The 12,619-nt window shown below is 41.5% G+C and overlaps 1 protein-coding gene across 9 annotated transcripts in view; it reads left to right on the forward strand.

Annotated features, from left to right (window-relative positions):
- LRMDA (leucine rich melanocyte differentiation associated) overlaps positions 1 to 12,619 on the forward strand; it is a 1,037,699-nt gene that overhangs the window by 306,365 nt on the left and 718,715 nt on the right. For 2 of the 9 annotated variants that reach the window (XM_039235199.1, XM_039235201.1), the window contains exon 2: positions 7,408 to 7,598. The exons of the other annotated variants lie outside the window; for them this stretch is intronic. In XM_039235199.1, the coding sequence (XP_039091130.1) occupies positions 7,408 to 7,598 (191 nt within the window). The remainder of the gene's footprint in view (positions 1 to 7,407; positions 7,599 to 12,619) is intronic. 9 annotated transcript variants of the gene reach the window in all.

A 12,619-nucleotide genomic window follows, 5' to 3' on the forward strand; every position in this document is an offset into this window, starting at 1 on the left:
TTGGGAAGATCAGGGAGAGGCAGGATTCAGAAAGAAAACACGCAGAGTGTGGTCTCCAGGGAGGTGTGAGCTGGCATGTTCACGGCACAAGCAGAGGACCAGCAAAGCCAGCCAGGCTCTGCTGTGGGGGGCCTATGGCCATGGCATGTGATGGGGTCAGCGAGGCGCATGGGGCCAGACCAGGTGGGACCTCATGTTACAAATAAAATCCATACTCCTTAACTCAATTTGCAGTGGGAAACCTGTGGAGAGTTTTAAGTGGGGGCATGACTTACATTTTTAACATATCATTCTCGCTGTTGTGTGTGGAAAATAAATTGTACAAAGGCAAGAGTAGAAGACGCAATGGTATGTACTAGGTATTTACTTTTTAAAGAATTCCCGAAAGTTTATCAGATCTTGGGATGAAGAGTGTAGCTTGCTTTCTTTTACTGATTTTTGTGCTGGGACAGAATTTCTGGTTGCCTCCCACATTCATTCTTGCCATCCTTTTACAGAATTTCCAGTTTTTAACTGTGTATTTCTACCCCCTCCTCCCTTACATCTGGCAGCTAGGTGTGGCCATGTGGCTAAATGAAAGCATTGTATGTGACTTCCAGAACGTTTTCTTAAGGAGAGGGTTTTTATTTGCTTGTTGCCTCCCATTCTACTACATGGACCTGGTTGTGATGACAGGAATGCCAGCATTTATATTGGGCAATGAGGACCAGGGCCACATGCTAGAAATGTCAGGGCCTGGAGTTGGATGGAGCTTGTGTCCCTGATGGCTTCTTGGAGCCCCCATACGAGCTCTGGACTGCCTACTTTTGGACTTTGTCTGTGGATCAGAGAAAGAAACATCTGTCTTGGTTAGGTCATTGATATGTCAGTGTTTGGGTTTTTTTCTCTGCAGCCGACCATAATCCTAATTGATACCAATGTTCATTTTGTGGAAGACTTAACAATAACAATGAGAACAGTATTGGTGGATGCTTTCTTTGTGCCCATTACTGTTCTAGGTACTTTATATGCATGTTTCCCCTTAATCCTCACAACAATCCTATATAGGGGTAGGTATTCTATCTGAACTCTGAGACAAAGAAATGTTTAGTAACTTGTCCAAGATCATTTGGCTAGTAAATTGGAGGACCTGGATTCCAGTTATGGCTTGACCCATTCTATTGTCTTCGTCACTTTGTCGTATTTTTTTTTTTTTTAAGAGAGGGAGCAAGCGTGAGTGGGGGAGGTGCAGAGGGAGCAAAAGAGAGAATCCCAAGCAGGCTCCACCCTCAGTGCTAAACCAGATGCGTGGCTCAATCCTACGACCCTGGGATCACAACGTGAGCTGACATCAAGCATTGGTTTCTCAATCAGCTGAGCAACCCTGGTGCCCCAGAGACTGCCACGTTTTTGGTGACGAATCTGAAATCTGTTTTGTAATCATTTAGAGGGTGATGATTCAAGAAGCAGATTTCTGTCATGTTGGCTAACTGCTGTCACCAAATTTCTAGGTCTTAACACAATAGAAGTTGATTTCTTTACACTCCCATAAAATCCAACTGTCATTTGGGATGGAGCTGTGCTCCATGCAGTCACTCAGGAACTCATACAATACTCCCCTACTTCCTACATCCTCTTCTCCTTTCCTAGGGGCCTTAGAATCTCTGGATGCTTTCCCACTCATCAGCACACCGGAAGACCGAGAACATGGAGGACTCTACAGGAAGGTTTTGACAGACCAGGCTTGGAGATGCCATATGTCCCTTCCCACAGCCATTGGCTAGAACTTACTCATGTGGTCACACCTGACTACAAGGAAGCTGGGAAAGACAATCTAGCTGTATTTCAGGAGGTAGAGGAAATGGGTTTTGATGAGCATACAGCAATCTCTGCTACACACAGTTGTTAGGAGTGGGGATTTCTAGTGTCAGCACACTCATCATTTACATCCCAGTCTTAATACTTTTTAGCTTTGTGAACTTGGATAAGTCACTTTTAACCTCTTTAACCTCCATTTTTTTATGTGTACAGTGGAAACATTACTAGAGCTAGTTTGGGGATTAAATGAGTCAATGTGCTATATACAGTACTTAGAGCATTGCCTGAGACAGGGTAAGCGCATAGTAATCATCAGCTATTTTTATTTAAAGCCAAGCACTTTACTCATACCGTGGTTTGTGGATCTTTTTTTGCAGAGAATATTTTTTTTTAAGGTTTTATTTATTTTTGAGAGAGAGAGAGAGAGAGAGACAGCGTGAGCAGAGGAGGGTCAGAGAGAGAGGGAGACACAGCATCCGAAGACAGGCTCCAGGCTCTGAGCTAGCTGTCAGCACAGAGCCCGACGCGGGACTTGAACCCATGAACTGTGAGATCATGACGATCATGACCTGAGCCAAAGTCGGACGCTTAACCGACTGAGCCACCCAGGCGCCCCTTGCAGAGAATATTCTTACTAGCTCCTGTGTGGCCCATGAGCCAGGGAAGAGGGACTTGGAGAGCCACACATCATCATTTATGGAGTAAACCGTGTGAGGGTGTCAAGAATGCTGCCCCTAGGGGCTCCCTGTTCTCTACCATGTGTGAATGCACCCAGTCTCTCTCGAAGGGCTAGATGAGGCTCCCTCCTGTGCTTGATAGGTTTGTCAAGTTGGAAAATAACTTTTCATGTCCAGTCTCCTGCTGCTCTGAGGAATCTTGTCCATGGGATACCTTCTACCTGGTACCTCAGACAGTCAAAATCATTGTTTCTTGCAGATCCAGCAAAGTGTCCTCTCCTCTCTCAAACCCAGGCTGGAACCTGGTCAGCACTGCTCACTCCCTTAACTGTGTTATCTTTCTGGTACAGCATTGACTCCTGTCTGTCTCATATGGTGCTAAGTCAGCTCTCAGATGATATCTGCAAAACAGAAGCTTCTTGAGGGCATTGTGTACTTCTTCATCTGCCCCACATGGCTCCCTGGGGAAAATGCTTCATAAATGCTTGTTGAGTTCAATGATTACTTTCATTATCTCCATACATGTAGAGTTTTGTGAATGTGGTCTTTACATTGAATCAGTGGCAGATAAATTGGTGTGTAGTTTGGAATAAAAACAAGTGGATTCTTTTTTATTTACACTGTTTAATATTCGTGTGGGGATTTTTGCCTTCTTTCAGCTCAGCGGTTGTAAAATTCTGTTTTAATTTCTGCCATTATCATAAACAGCATCGTCTGCTTATTGTCTGGGTAGAGGATGCTGTATCCTAGGACTCTGCTGAATTAAGATTAAGGAAATTGTTGGGGAAGGACAGAGAACCATTGTTGCTTTGCCCTTATTTTTCCTTAGCTAGGAAGTCCATTTGGTGATTTGAGTTGGTACATTTCACCTGTGGGTGTAGATTCCCATATATATGTCTGTTTTTCGTAAGTCCTAAGAAAGCGCTCACCTATATATTTATGTGCACGCACATCTATAAAAATAAAATTACCTGCAAAATCACTAAAGATAAAGGTTAGAAAATTCTGTACGTGGAAACAGTCAGTGGTGCTGCAGTATATAGTTAAACAGGAAAGGGAGTTGAGTTACTAAGCTCATGTATATTGTTTGATATACTGAATATTTTTTGCAGTTCTATTATTTGTATTTCATTCTCAAATATTTTAAGAAGATAAGCTTCTAAATTCACTTTGGGGCTCCATGTCATCAAATCTCATCACTAGTCACTTAGATCCCTAATTAACTTATACTCCATAGACCCATTTCTTTGCTTCTATTTCTCTGTACTCTCTCTAATGTGCTGTGAGTTACATTGGAAGGAACAATAAGATTTAAGAGAAGAATTAATTTAGAAAGTTAGGAATAGAAGAGATAAGGGAAAATGAGAAAAAGCAGCTTAGTATTTTGTCTTGTAAATGGCTTTCCTCTCGTAGGCTAAGAAGCCCATTTATCCAAGGAGAGGAGGAGTGTTAATGAAATAGATCATGAACATAGCTATTACAGTAATGAATTTTAACACTCACTTTGTTATGTGATATTTTATTTATGAGCGCCTTGATCACTCAGATAAAGACAAGAAGTTTATGGCACTAGATTATGTCTTGTTTTCATAAACATATTCAGTAGTTTAATAAACATAATTTATTTTTTTCTCTTTAAAAATCAGCAAAATTTATGAGAGATTATCTTAGGGTTAATGAAGTCTAACATTAAGGAAATATTACCCTATAATATTGGAGCCTTCAGAGTTGGAGTTGTAATTGCTTAATGCTTTTTTCTACAGGCTATTTTTATAAAGTACATGCTTTGTACCATTAATCCAGTTTTTACAAGTTACACTTAGACCAATTCATTGGGAATTATGTATCCATGTTTATATTTTTCAGTCACTGCTTTCATTAAAAGATGTAGTAAAGGGTTGAAAATTTAATGTAGAAAAAGGGGGAAAAGACAATTATATGTATTTGCTCGTGGGAAGGTGCACAGCATATATTATCACTGCTTTCTGCCTTTGAAACCAATTCCCCCTTGTGGCTGTCTTCACCACAGGTGAGAATTTAGTGATGTGTGGGCCCCAGGAGGACAGAAATGTAAATTCCTACTGAAAGCCATCAATAGTTAAAATTTGGAGCCCCATTAATATCGTTCGAGTCAGAGTGCACTTAAGTCGTGAAATGCCCAGACGGCTGGCTGGAGTTTCCCCTTCCTAAGTTAGGCCTGCCAATTAGCCGAGTAATGGATGCCTGCACACCCAAGATGGGGGGTGAGAGTGGCTGGAATGGCCAGCTGGGGAAGCCCACTGTGGATTTTGGTCATATGTATTTTGACTGTGTCAGCTCATTGTTTTTTGAAATTGAATTTAATGTGTTGAAAAATACTTTCTTGATGTATTAATGAACTAAAAAGTATTGATATTCAAATAGTGGTGGAAGCAAACCCACCCCTGGCCCTTTCCACATATTTTATAATAGAAAGCTCAGCAAGGGCAAAATTTAAAGAAATATTTTCTGATTTGTTCACTCCTCACTCCTCATGGGGTGGGTATAGAAGGTTGAGGGTGGTGGATAAAGACCTCGGATCCATCAGTGAAACAGATAATGCTCTAATGATTTCTTTTCAACCCTTTTGATGTTTGCTTTTGGATTATTCTGATGTTCTTTGGCATATATGTGCTTGGGTGTGTGTTTGCAATAGAGAAAAAAATCAGGGAGTGGAAAAGCAGTTTCTTTGAGTCACATTGTTGGTTCCATGGGGGAGAGGGATTCCCTAAGTGGATACTGTCTTGCCCTCGTTTCAGACAACTAGAATTTGATTGATTTATGCATTTATAAACACATCTGTTGAGAATTCAATGAGAAATCTTCCTATTCTGGACCCTAGGATCCAGCTGGTACCTAGGATAAGGCCCTTGTCCATAGGGAACTCCTCTTCTATATAGAAATGCTCAGTTTTCAGAAATTGAAGGAGAAGTCCTCAAAAAGGTAAACATAGAATTACCATATGATACAGCAGTTCTGTTGTGAAGTATATACTCAAACGAAAACAGAGATGGGCAGATACTTATACATGTATGTATGTAGAAACTTTATTTACAATACCCAAAAGGTCCATCTGCTAGTGAGTGGATAAACAAAATATGGTATGTACACACAATGGAATATTGTCCAGCCTTACAAAGAAATGAAATTCTGATACTTGGTTCCAATATAGACAAACCTTGAGCACATTATACTAAGTGGAAGAAGCCAGACATGAAAGGACAAATCTTGTACGATCCCACTCATATGAAGTACCTAGAAGAGTCCAGTGCATAAAGACAGAGAGTAGAAATGCAGTTACCAAGTCTTGTGGGGAGGAGGAATGGGTGGTTAGTGTTCAGTAGAGACTGAGTTTCTGCCTGGGAGGATGAGAAAGTTGTGAGAATGAATAGTGGTGATCACAGCAGTGTGAATGTATTTAATCCCACTGAACTATTCTTTTAAAAATGGTGTGGGGTGTCTGGGTGGCTCAGTTGGTTAAGCGTCTGACTTCGGCTCAGGTCATGAACTTATGGTTCATGGGTTCAAGCCCTGCATCACGTTCTGTGCTGACAGCTTGGAGCCTGGAGCCTGCTTCGTATTCTGTGTTTCCTTCTTTTTCTGCCCTTCCCCTGTTCATATCTCCTTTGCTCCCACCAAAAGTAAATAAACATTACAAAAAAATTTAAAATTGTGGCAGTAGTAAGTCTTATGTATATTTTACCACAATAAGAAAATGGAGGAATATCTGAGAGAAGGTGTAAGAAGGTATATCGTTTAAAACAAAATAAATTAATCCCTCCAAGTTTTGACATACCTTTTTGAAGGCTATCAAGGTTTTATCTCCCCAACCAAGAGTGGTAGGTGAGTAAGGCAACATGAGGGTTTAGGCATTGTTAGTTTTTGACACTAGGCAGGTTTCATAATCCTGTTGTGTTTTTCCTATATACGGAGACATGCAATGCCCAGGCACATGAGCAGGGTGCTGGCACAGAAACCTGGGCTCACATTCACCTTGTAAAATACTCTGGGCTTTTGAGATGGGTCTCCCAGGTTTAAATCTTGGTTGCCCCTCTTACCAGCTGCAATGCTTGAACAAGGTACTTAACTTACCTAAGATACAGTTTTCTTATCTGTGAAGTGGAGCTAATATGAGTACCTGCCTTATAGGGTTGTTGGGGACATTAAATGATACAATACAGATAAAGAATTTAGAATACCCAACATGTGGTAAGCCCTCAGTAAATGTTATTTTGTTGATCACTGTATATGGTTTCACTCATAAACAGGTTGATCAGAAACTCTGGTATCATGTGTTGATCTACTTCCTATCACTCTCTTTGCCAGGCAGGCATCATTTTATGGGCAAATGTTAGTTTGACCAGCAGGAAGGGAAGCTTCATTTCTTCCTATCAGTAAAGGAACAGACTCCCTGAGGAAATTGAGATGGCTTTTGCTTTAATCAGTCAATGGGTGTGCATACATTATCCTTTTCTCATTTCTTTTTCTCAAATTTTGCCAGAATGCTCAGGAAACAGGGTGTCTTGGGTAATTTAATTTTCTGACTAACCGATGCCTACAGACACCACTTTGACTTCAAGTTTTATTTGTGAAAAGTCTTTCTAAAATCCAGTGATGTCCTTTGTTTCCTTAGGAAGTGTAGTGGATAATAAAATTTAATCTTTCCTTGACAATGAAAGATTTCAGAGCCATTTCAGAAAATCTGTTCGTGCTGGCCAGAAATAGAAATGTAGGGTAGAAGATTGGACTGCATGTATCCTGAGCCCAGGAACACCCAAAGATAAATTTTTTTTCAGTGTCCTTAAAAAAAAAACAACAAACTCAGTCTTTGTAACTTCCCCTTAAAATTAGAATATGGGCAAAAAATGATGATTGATAGTTTGGGTTCTTTGAATTTTAGTTTTTTTTTTTAAAGAATATATTACAGGAAGATCTCTCATCACAAGCCTTCATGTATTCATCCACAGTGGATGTCACCTTGAAAAGAATAACTGCTTTATTATCAGAATCAAGGACGAGTGTGAGGAAAATGTTTACTACTTGGGTAAACAAGAGACAGAGTCTACCTTTGTTCCAGCTTCAGAATCCTTCTTATTTCCCCATGCTGTGAGTTTTATCCAGTTTCAAGTCTGTGTGGACAGTTTTTTTTTTTTTTTTTTTCCTTTTTTAAGAGGGGAGGGTGTGGGCTGTGGTGCAGTGGGGTCAGGGCGAAGCTGATTTGGGAGTAATGTGTTGTGTTGGTTAGAGTCTTGGAGTATGGAAACTTGGTTTCCAACCTTATTCCCACTTGGCTTGGATGGGTCAAGAGTTCTCTCTGAACCTCAGCTCTCTCTAGCTGAGCAATCCAGGAGTACCACTGATGGTTTCCTCACTGCCTTCTATTTGAACCGGTAGACTGTGTTACTTCAAGATATCCATCCTGCTGTGTTCATTTACTCTTTCATGATAAGTAGGAGGCTTCAGGACTGATTGCCAATGAATCTGGTTGCATACCTACCTAGTTGTGGGAGGGGCTGGCAGAACAATTCAGATTCATTTATTGCTTGCTTTCCCTTCTCTTCAGCTTTCTTTCCTCCCTGCCTTGGCCTCTCGATTTCTCCCTCTCCCTTTCTCTTGTCTGCTCCTTCTTCACACTCCTCCCCAGCCTGTCTACATTATTGATTGGAAATCACCAGATAGTTTCTGTAACCATGTCATCAGTGTCTGCCAAGACTCTTGTCATTATTCCAGCCACAGAGTAAATGGCTGGAGGAAAATGGCATTTTCCAGCTCAGGTGCAAAGCATTCTAAACCGTGGCTTAGCTAAGGTTCTTCATTTAACCATGTGCACCCCCCCCAAATCTTTATGCAAAAGCAGCCTATTCCAGCAAGTGAGTTATTTCACAGAGCCTCTGGTTTAGATTCTCTTAATTTCCCACATTTTTTTTGCTTGCCCTTGCTACCTTCCTGCCTGATGCATGTTAGAGAGGAAGTACACAAAGGAATTGTGCAAAGTTTGGAAGCAACTGGCAGGTGGGTTTGCATTTTTCCAGGTTAATTCACTTGATGAAAAGCTGCTGTGGGTGATGTGTCATATATCAAAGGCAGGGCATCAGTAATCTTTGCTCAAGGGCACGGCTAACAGACAGATAGACGGGAGAATGAGATGGAAAAAAGCAACTCATCCTTTTCTGCTAACACCATGAAGGAGATAAAGGAAGATTTATGAGTCATCTCGGACCACATACCAGCAAGCAGCATACCGTATTTTTCACATGTTCCCAAAATTGGTGGTGGGAGGCAGTGTGGCTGTCACGGTGTCCATCCGGTATGTTAGGAAACAATGGGATCCTTGAACGCTCTTGCTGTAGACTCAGCTCTTTGCCCTCTGTGCAGAAGTGTGTGTGTGTGTGTGTGTGTGTTTTCAAAGCATCTTTGCGCTCTTTAAGCATATGATCTCATGATCTGTAGTTTAATAATGTAACCTCCGTAGAATAAAAAATAGAGGATTAGCTGAAACAGACATGTCTATTGGGTCCCAGGCACTTAGATGATGACTTGATAGAGACTTTTTCAACTGTCACTCATCTACTTAATTTACTTTGGCAATAGCTAGCCCATGTGTTTACTGCTTTTGGGTATAAGGAAAGGGAGGAGGAGAAGAATACTCTTTGTTAGTTGTGTTGTTTTCCTTTTCTACCTCTGAGATGAGTCAGTCCCTGTCACGTACAAACCACAATCTGTAGCCCAGGTTAATTTGAATGGGCTATTTTACATGGAGTTAAATGAGGACACTACTTATTTGGAGTGCTCAGAGCCTCTTTATTTGGGCAGCTCAGCAGCTGACTGTGCAAGTGTTGTGCAGAACAACTGATGGACATTCAAAGAGGTTGCTTAATATTTCTCTCCCCAGCCTTGGGAAAGACACCTGGATTGCAGCTGGATCATGCTTGGGTTTGTGACTCTACTTCACGTGCCAATTTAAAAAGTATTGTGAATTAAAAAAATGGTCTTGAATTTTTTCTACAGTCTCTGCAGTGTGCTCCAATTCTTTATTTCTTTCTTCTTCTTCTTTTTTTTTTTTTTTTGAGAGGTACACAATTAACATTCTGTGCAGAAGGGCATGATTGATTCTGCACAGTGGTGGCTATATGAGCAAACCTCATTTAGACAGCTGAGTGAAATATACAGGGCAGAGGAATTTATGGGACCCAGAGAAGCTCACGTGCAGAATGAAAAGGAGTCGCCTTCCCCTCTCCTCTTCTGCCCCTGCATTCCCATTCTTCACTTGCTGGGAATTGCTCCCCCTCCAGCTGCCGGGGTGCCCACTCTGTGTGGTGATGCCGCTGAGCCTAACATCACCCAGCAGAGAAGATTGAATGCCACTTAATAATGCAACCCTCCTATGGGAAGCATGGAGTATGTAATCAGATAGACAGGAGGAGCTCTCAGAATCCATTATGTAAGGTTGACAAGGTGAGGAGGGAGTAGAGAATGGTGGCTCCAGGTACTACACCATATTCTAAAAAAATGTTCCCCCATGATGGGGCTCACCTGAGTGTCCTGGGCTTCTGCACCGACCTTCAGCAGGATAGATTATTTGGAGGGTTAAGTGTCCACCTCAGAGGATACAGGCCCCTTTCTTGGAAATATCATCTACTTTTGCCAAGGGAGTTCAGTGTAAGAATAGATTTTGTCTTGTTCACCAAAGCATCTGACACATAGTAGGTCATCTATAGGCAGTTGCTGCCTTGAATTGACTTAAGTCACTAGTGTATCTCTTCCTTCCAGGAGGAAGCATGTGGCACCAGTATATAGTATGTAATCCATAAGCATTTGTTGAAAGAGGGAAAGAATGAACTGGCAGAATGACATTTGGTAGACAGGCTTTCTCCTTTCCCATGTGGGCTGTACATGGGGATGACTCTCAGCTCAGGTGGGAGGTGAGAGGCAAGCTTTTCTGCTTCATGTTTCCAAGCCGTTCCCAGGATTCAAGATGCTTTTCCATTGCCTTGTCATGGCTCTAGCACACCTGCCAGAATGCTCTGCCAGGCTAATCTTTCTGGTTTTTTCCTTAAACCAAATTCATTTCCGTTTAATGCTATCTAAGTGTTGCCAGAAAGATGGACATCATTCTCTCCTACCCTAGTGTAAATTAGGCCAAATGCAGGATACTTTGAAATTTTAAGAAGTTGTTTGGTTAGCTTATCTTCCTAATCTGTACTATGTGTCTTTGGTACCTCTGGTAGTCCTTAAAATGGCCTCCTAACAGATGTCCTGTCCTAATTCCTGAAACATGTAGATGTTACTTTGTGTGGTACTCGTTGCAGGTGTGATTAAATTCAGGTTCTAGAGATGGAGAGATTACCTTGGGTTATCTGGATAGGTCCTAACTGCAATCCCATGTATCCTTATGAAGGAGTTAGAGGGAGATTTGACCCACACACAGAGGAGAAGGCAATGTGAAGACAGAGCAGATATGAAGATTCTGGCCTTGGAGGCTGGAATGATGTGGCCATAGGCCAAAGAGTGATAAATTATCAGAAGCTGGAGGAAGCATGCAACAGATTGTCCTCTAGAGCATGTGGTGGGAGTATAGCCCAGTTGACCTCTTGACTTTTGACTTAGTGATACTGATTTCAGATTTTCAGTCTCCAGAACCATGGGCATTCTGTTCTTGGAGCCACCAAGTTTGCTTTGGCAGCAATAGGAATCTAATATAGCACCTCATGGTCCTGTTGCTGGCATCTAGGAGCTGGACTGGCATCAGCATTGGCCAGTCCGTTTTACCCCATTGATATACTTCCTAAGTTTCTTGTTTTAGGTTTCTTTTTTTTTTTTTCTTAAATGTTTTTTTATTTCTAGGAGAGAGAGAGAGAGACAGACAGTGTGAGCAGGGGAGGGTCAGAGAGAGAGGGAGTCACAGATTCTGAAACAGCCTCCAGGCTCTGAGCTGGCAGTCAGCACAGAGCCCGACACAGGGCTCGAACCCACGAACCGCGAGATCATGACCTAAGCGAAAGTCGGATGCTTAACTGACTAAGCCACCCAGGTGCCCCTTGTTTTAGGTTTCTTGATATATTTTTCTGTCTCTAAAGGACAGAAAAGGGACAAATTATTTTATAAATATCCTTAGTACTTTATCTTCTGTGCCTTATCTTTATTACTATAAGAATCTTGCACATTGGATGGATATATAGATAAGAGGACTATCAGGCTGTACCTTACTTAAGAAAAGACATACAGGGGCACCTGGATGGCTCAGATGGTTAAGCGACTGACTCTTGATTTTGGCTCAGGTAATGGTCTCACTCTGGTGACATTGAGCCCCAAGTGAGTGTGGAGCCTGTTTGGGATTCTCTTTCCCTTCCTCCCTCCCTCTCCCTCTCCCTTTTTCTCCCTCCCTCTCTCTCAAACAAATAAACATTAAAAAAAAGAAAGAAAGAAGACATTCACTTAGTGAACATGTTGGGATTTGGATCTAATCTCAGATTCTAGTCCAGTATTTTATTCTTCTTATCATGCTATACTTTTTCACTTCTGTTCACATACTGTTTTCAGAATCTTTAGCTTCAGTTATATTTTTTAGTCCCAGCATCTGTTATATTAAAATAAGTTCACTCAACCTAGAAAAGACTACTCTTAGGCCAGAGTACTCAACTCTGATAGCAGGTGGCTGTTAGGGAATTTTTAGTGTAAAAAGCAATTGTGTCCTAGTACAGTACAATGTGTGGGGGTAGAGGAAGGAGACAAATATGTAGGGATCATTGTTGTGAGTTGCAAACTAACATCTTTTTAGGGAGGATTTTTTTTCTTTAATTACTAAACACCAGTAATCTCCTAGACCTCCTCTTTTTCAGCCATCCAGCCTTTCTTGAATCAGCTAGCACCTATAGTTAAGAACTGAGATATCAGTGTTGAAAGAATACTTACTCCGAAGAGAAATCAGACTTAATGGAAGCTGGAACCCACCAGGGACAGGTTCAGTGTGCATGTCCTATGAAACAAATGGGATTTGAGGGAGTTTTGATTGCAGAAATTGCGATCAGAGGTTTGCTTCAGCCTTCATGCTGTCAGATTGGGGAAATTTAACTTTGAGTGCAGCTACTAGAGACAGAGAAAATCACCATCCTCATATGTGGCAGTCT

The sequence above is a fragment of the Hyaena hyaena genome, unplaced genomic scaffold (genome assembly GCF_003009895.1).
Source record: "Hyaena hyaena isolate Hyena2069 unplaced genomic scaffold, ASM300989v1 scaffold_97, whole genome shotgun sequence".
Taxonomy (NCBI): domain Eukaryota; kingdom Metazoa; phylum Chordata; class Mammalia; order Carnivora; family Hyaenidae; genus Hyaena; species Hyaena hyaena.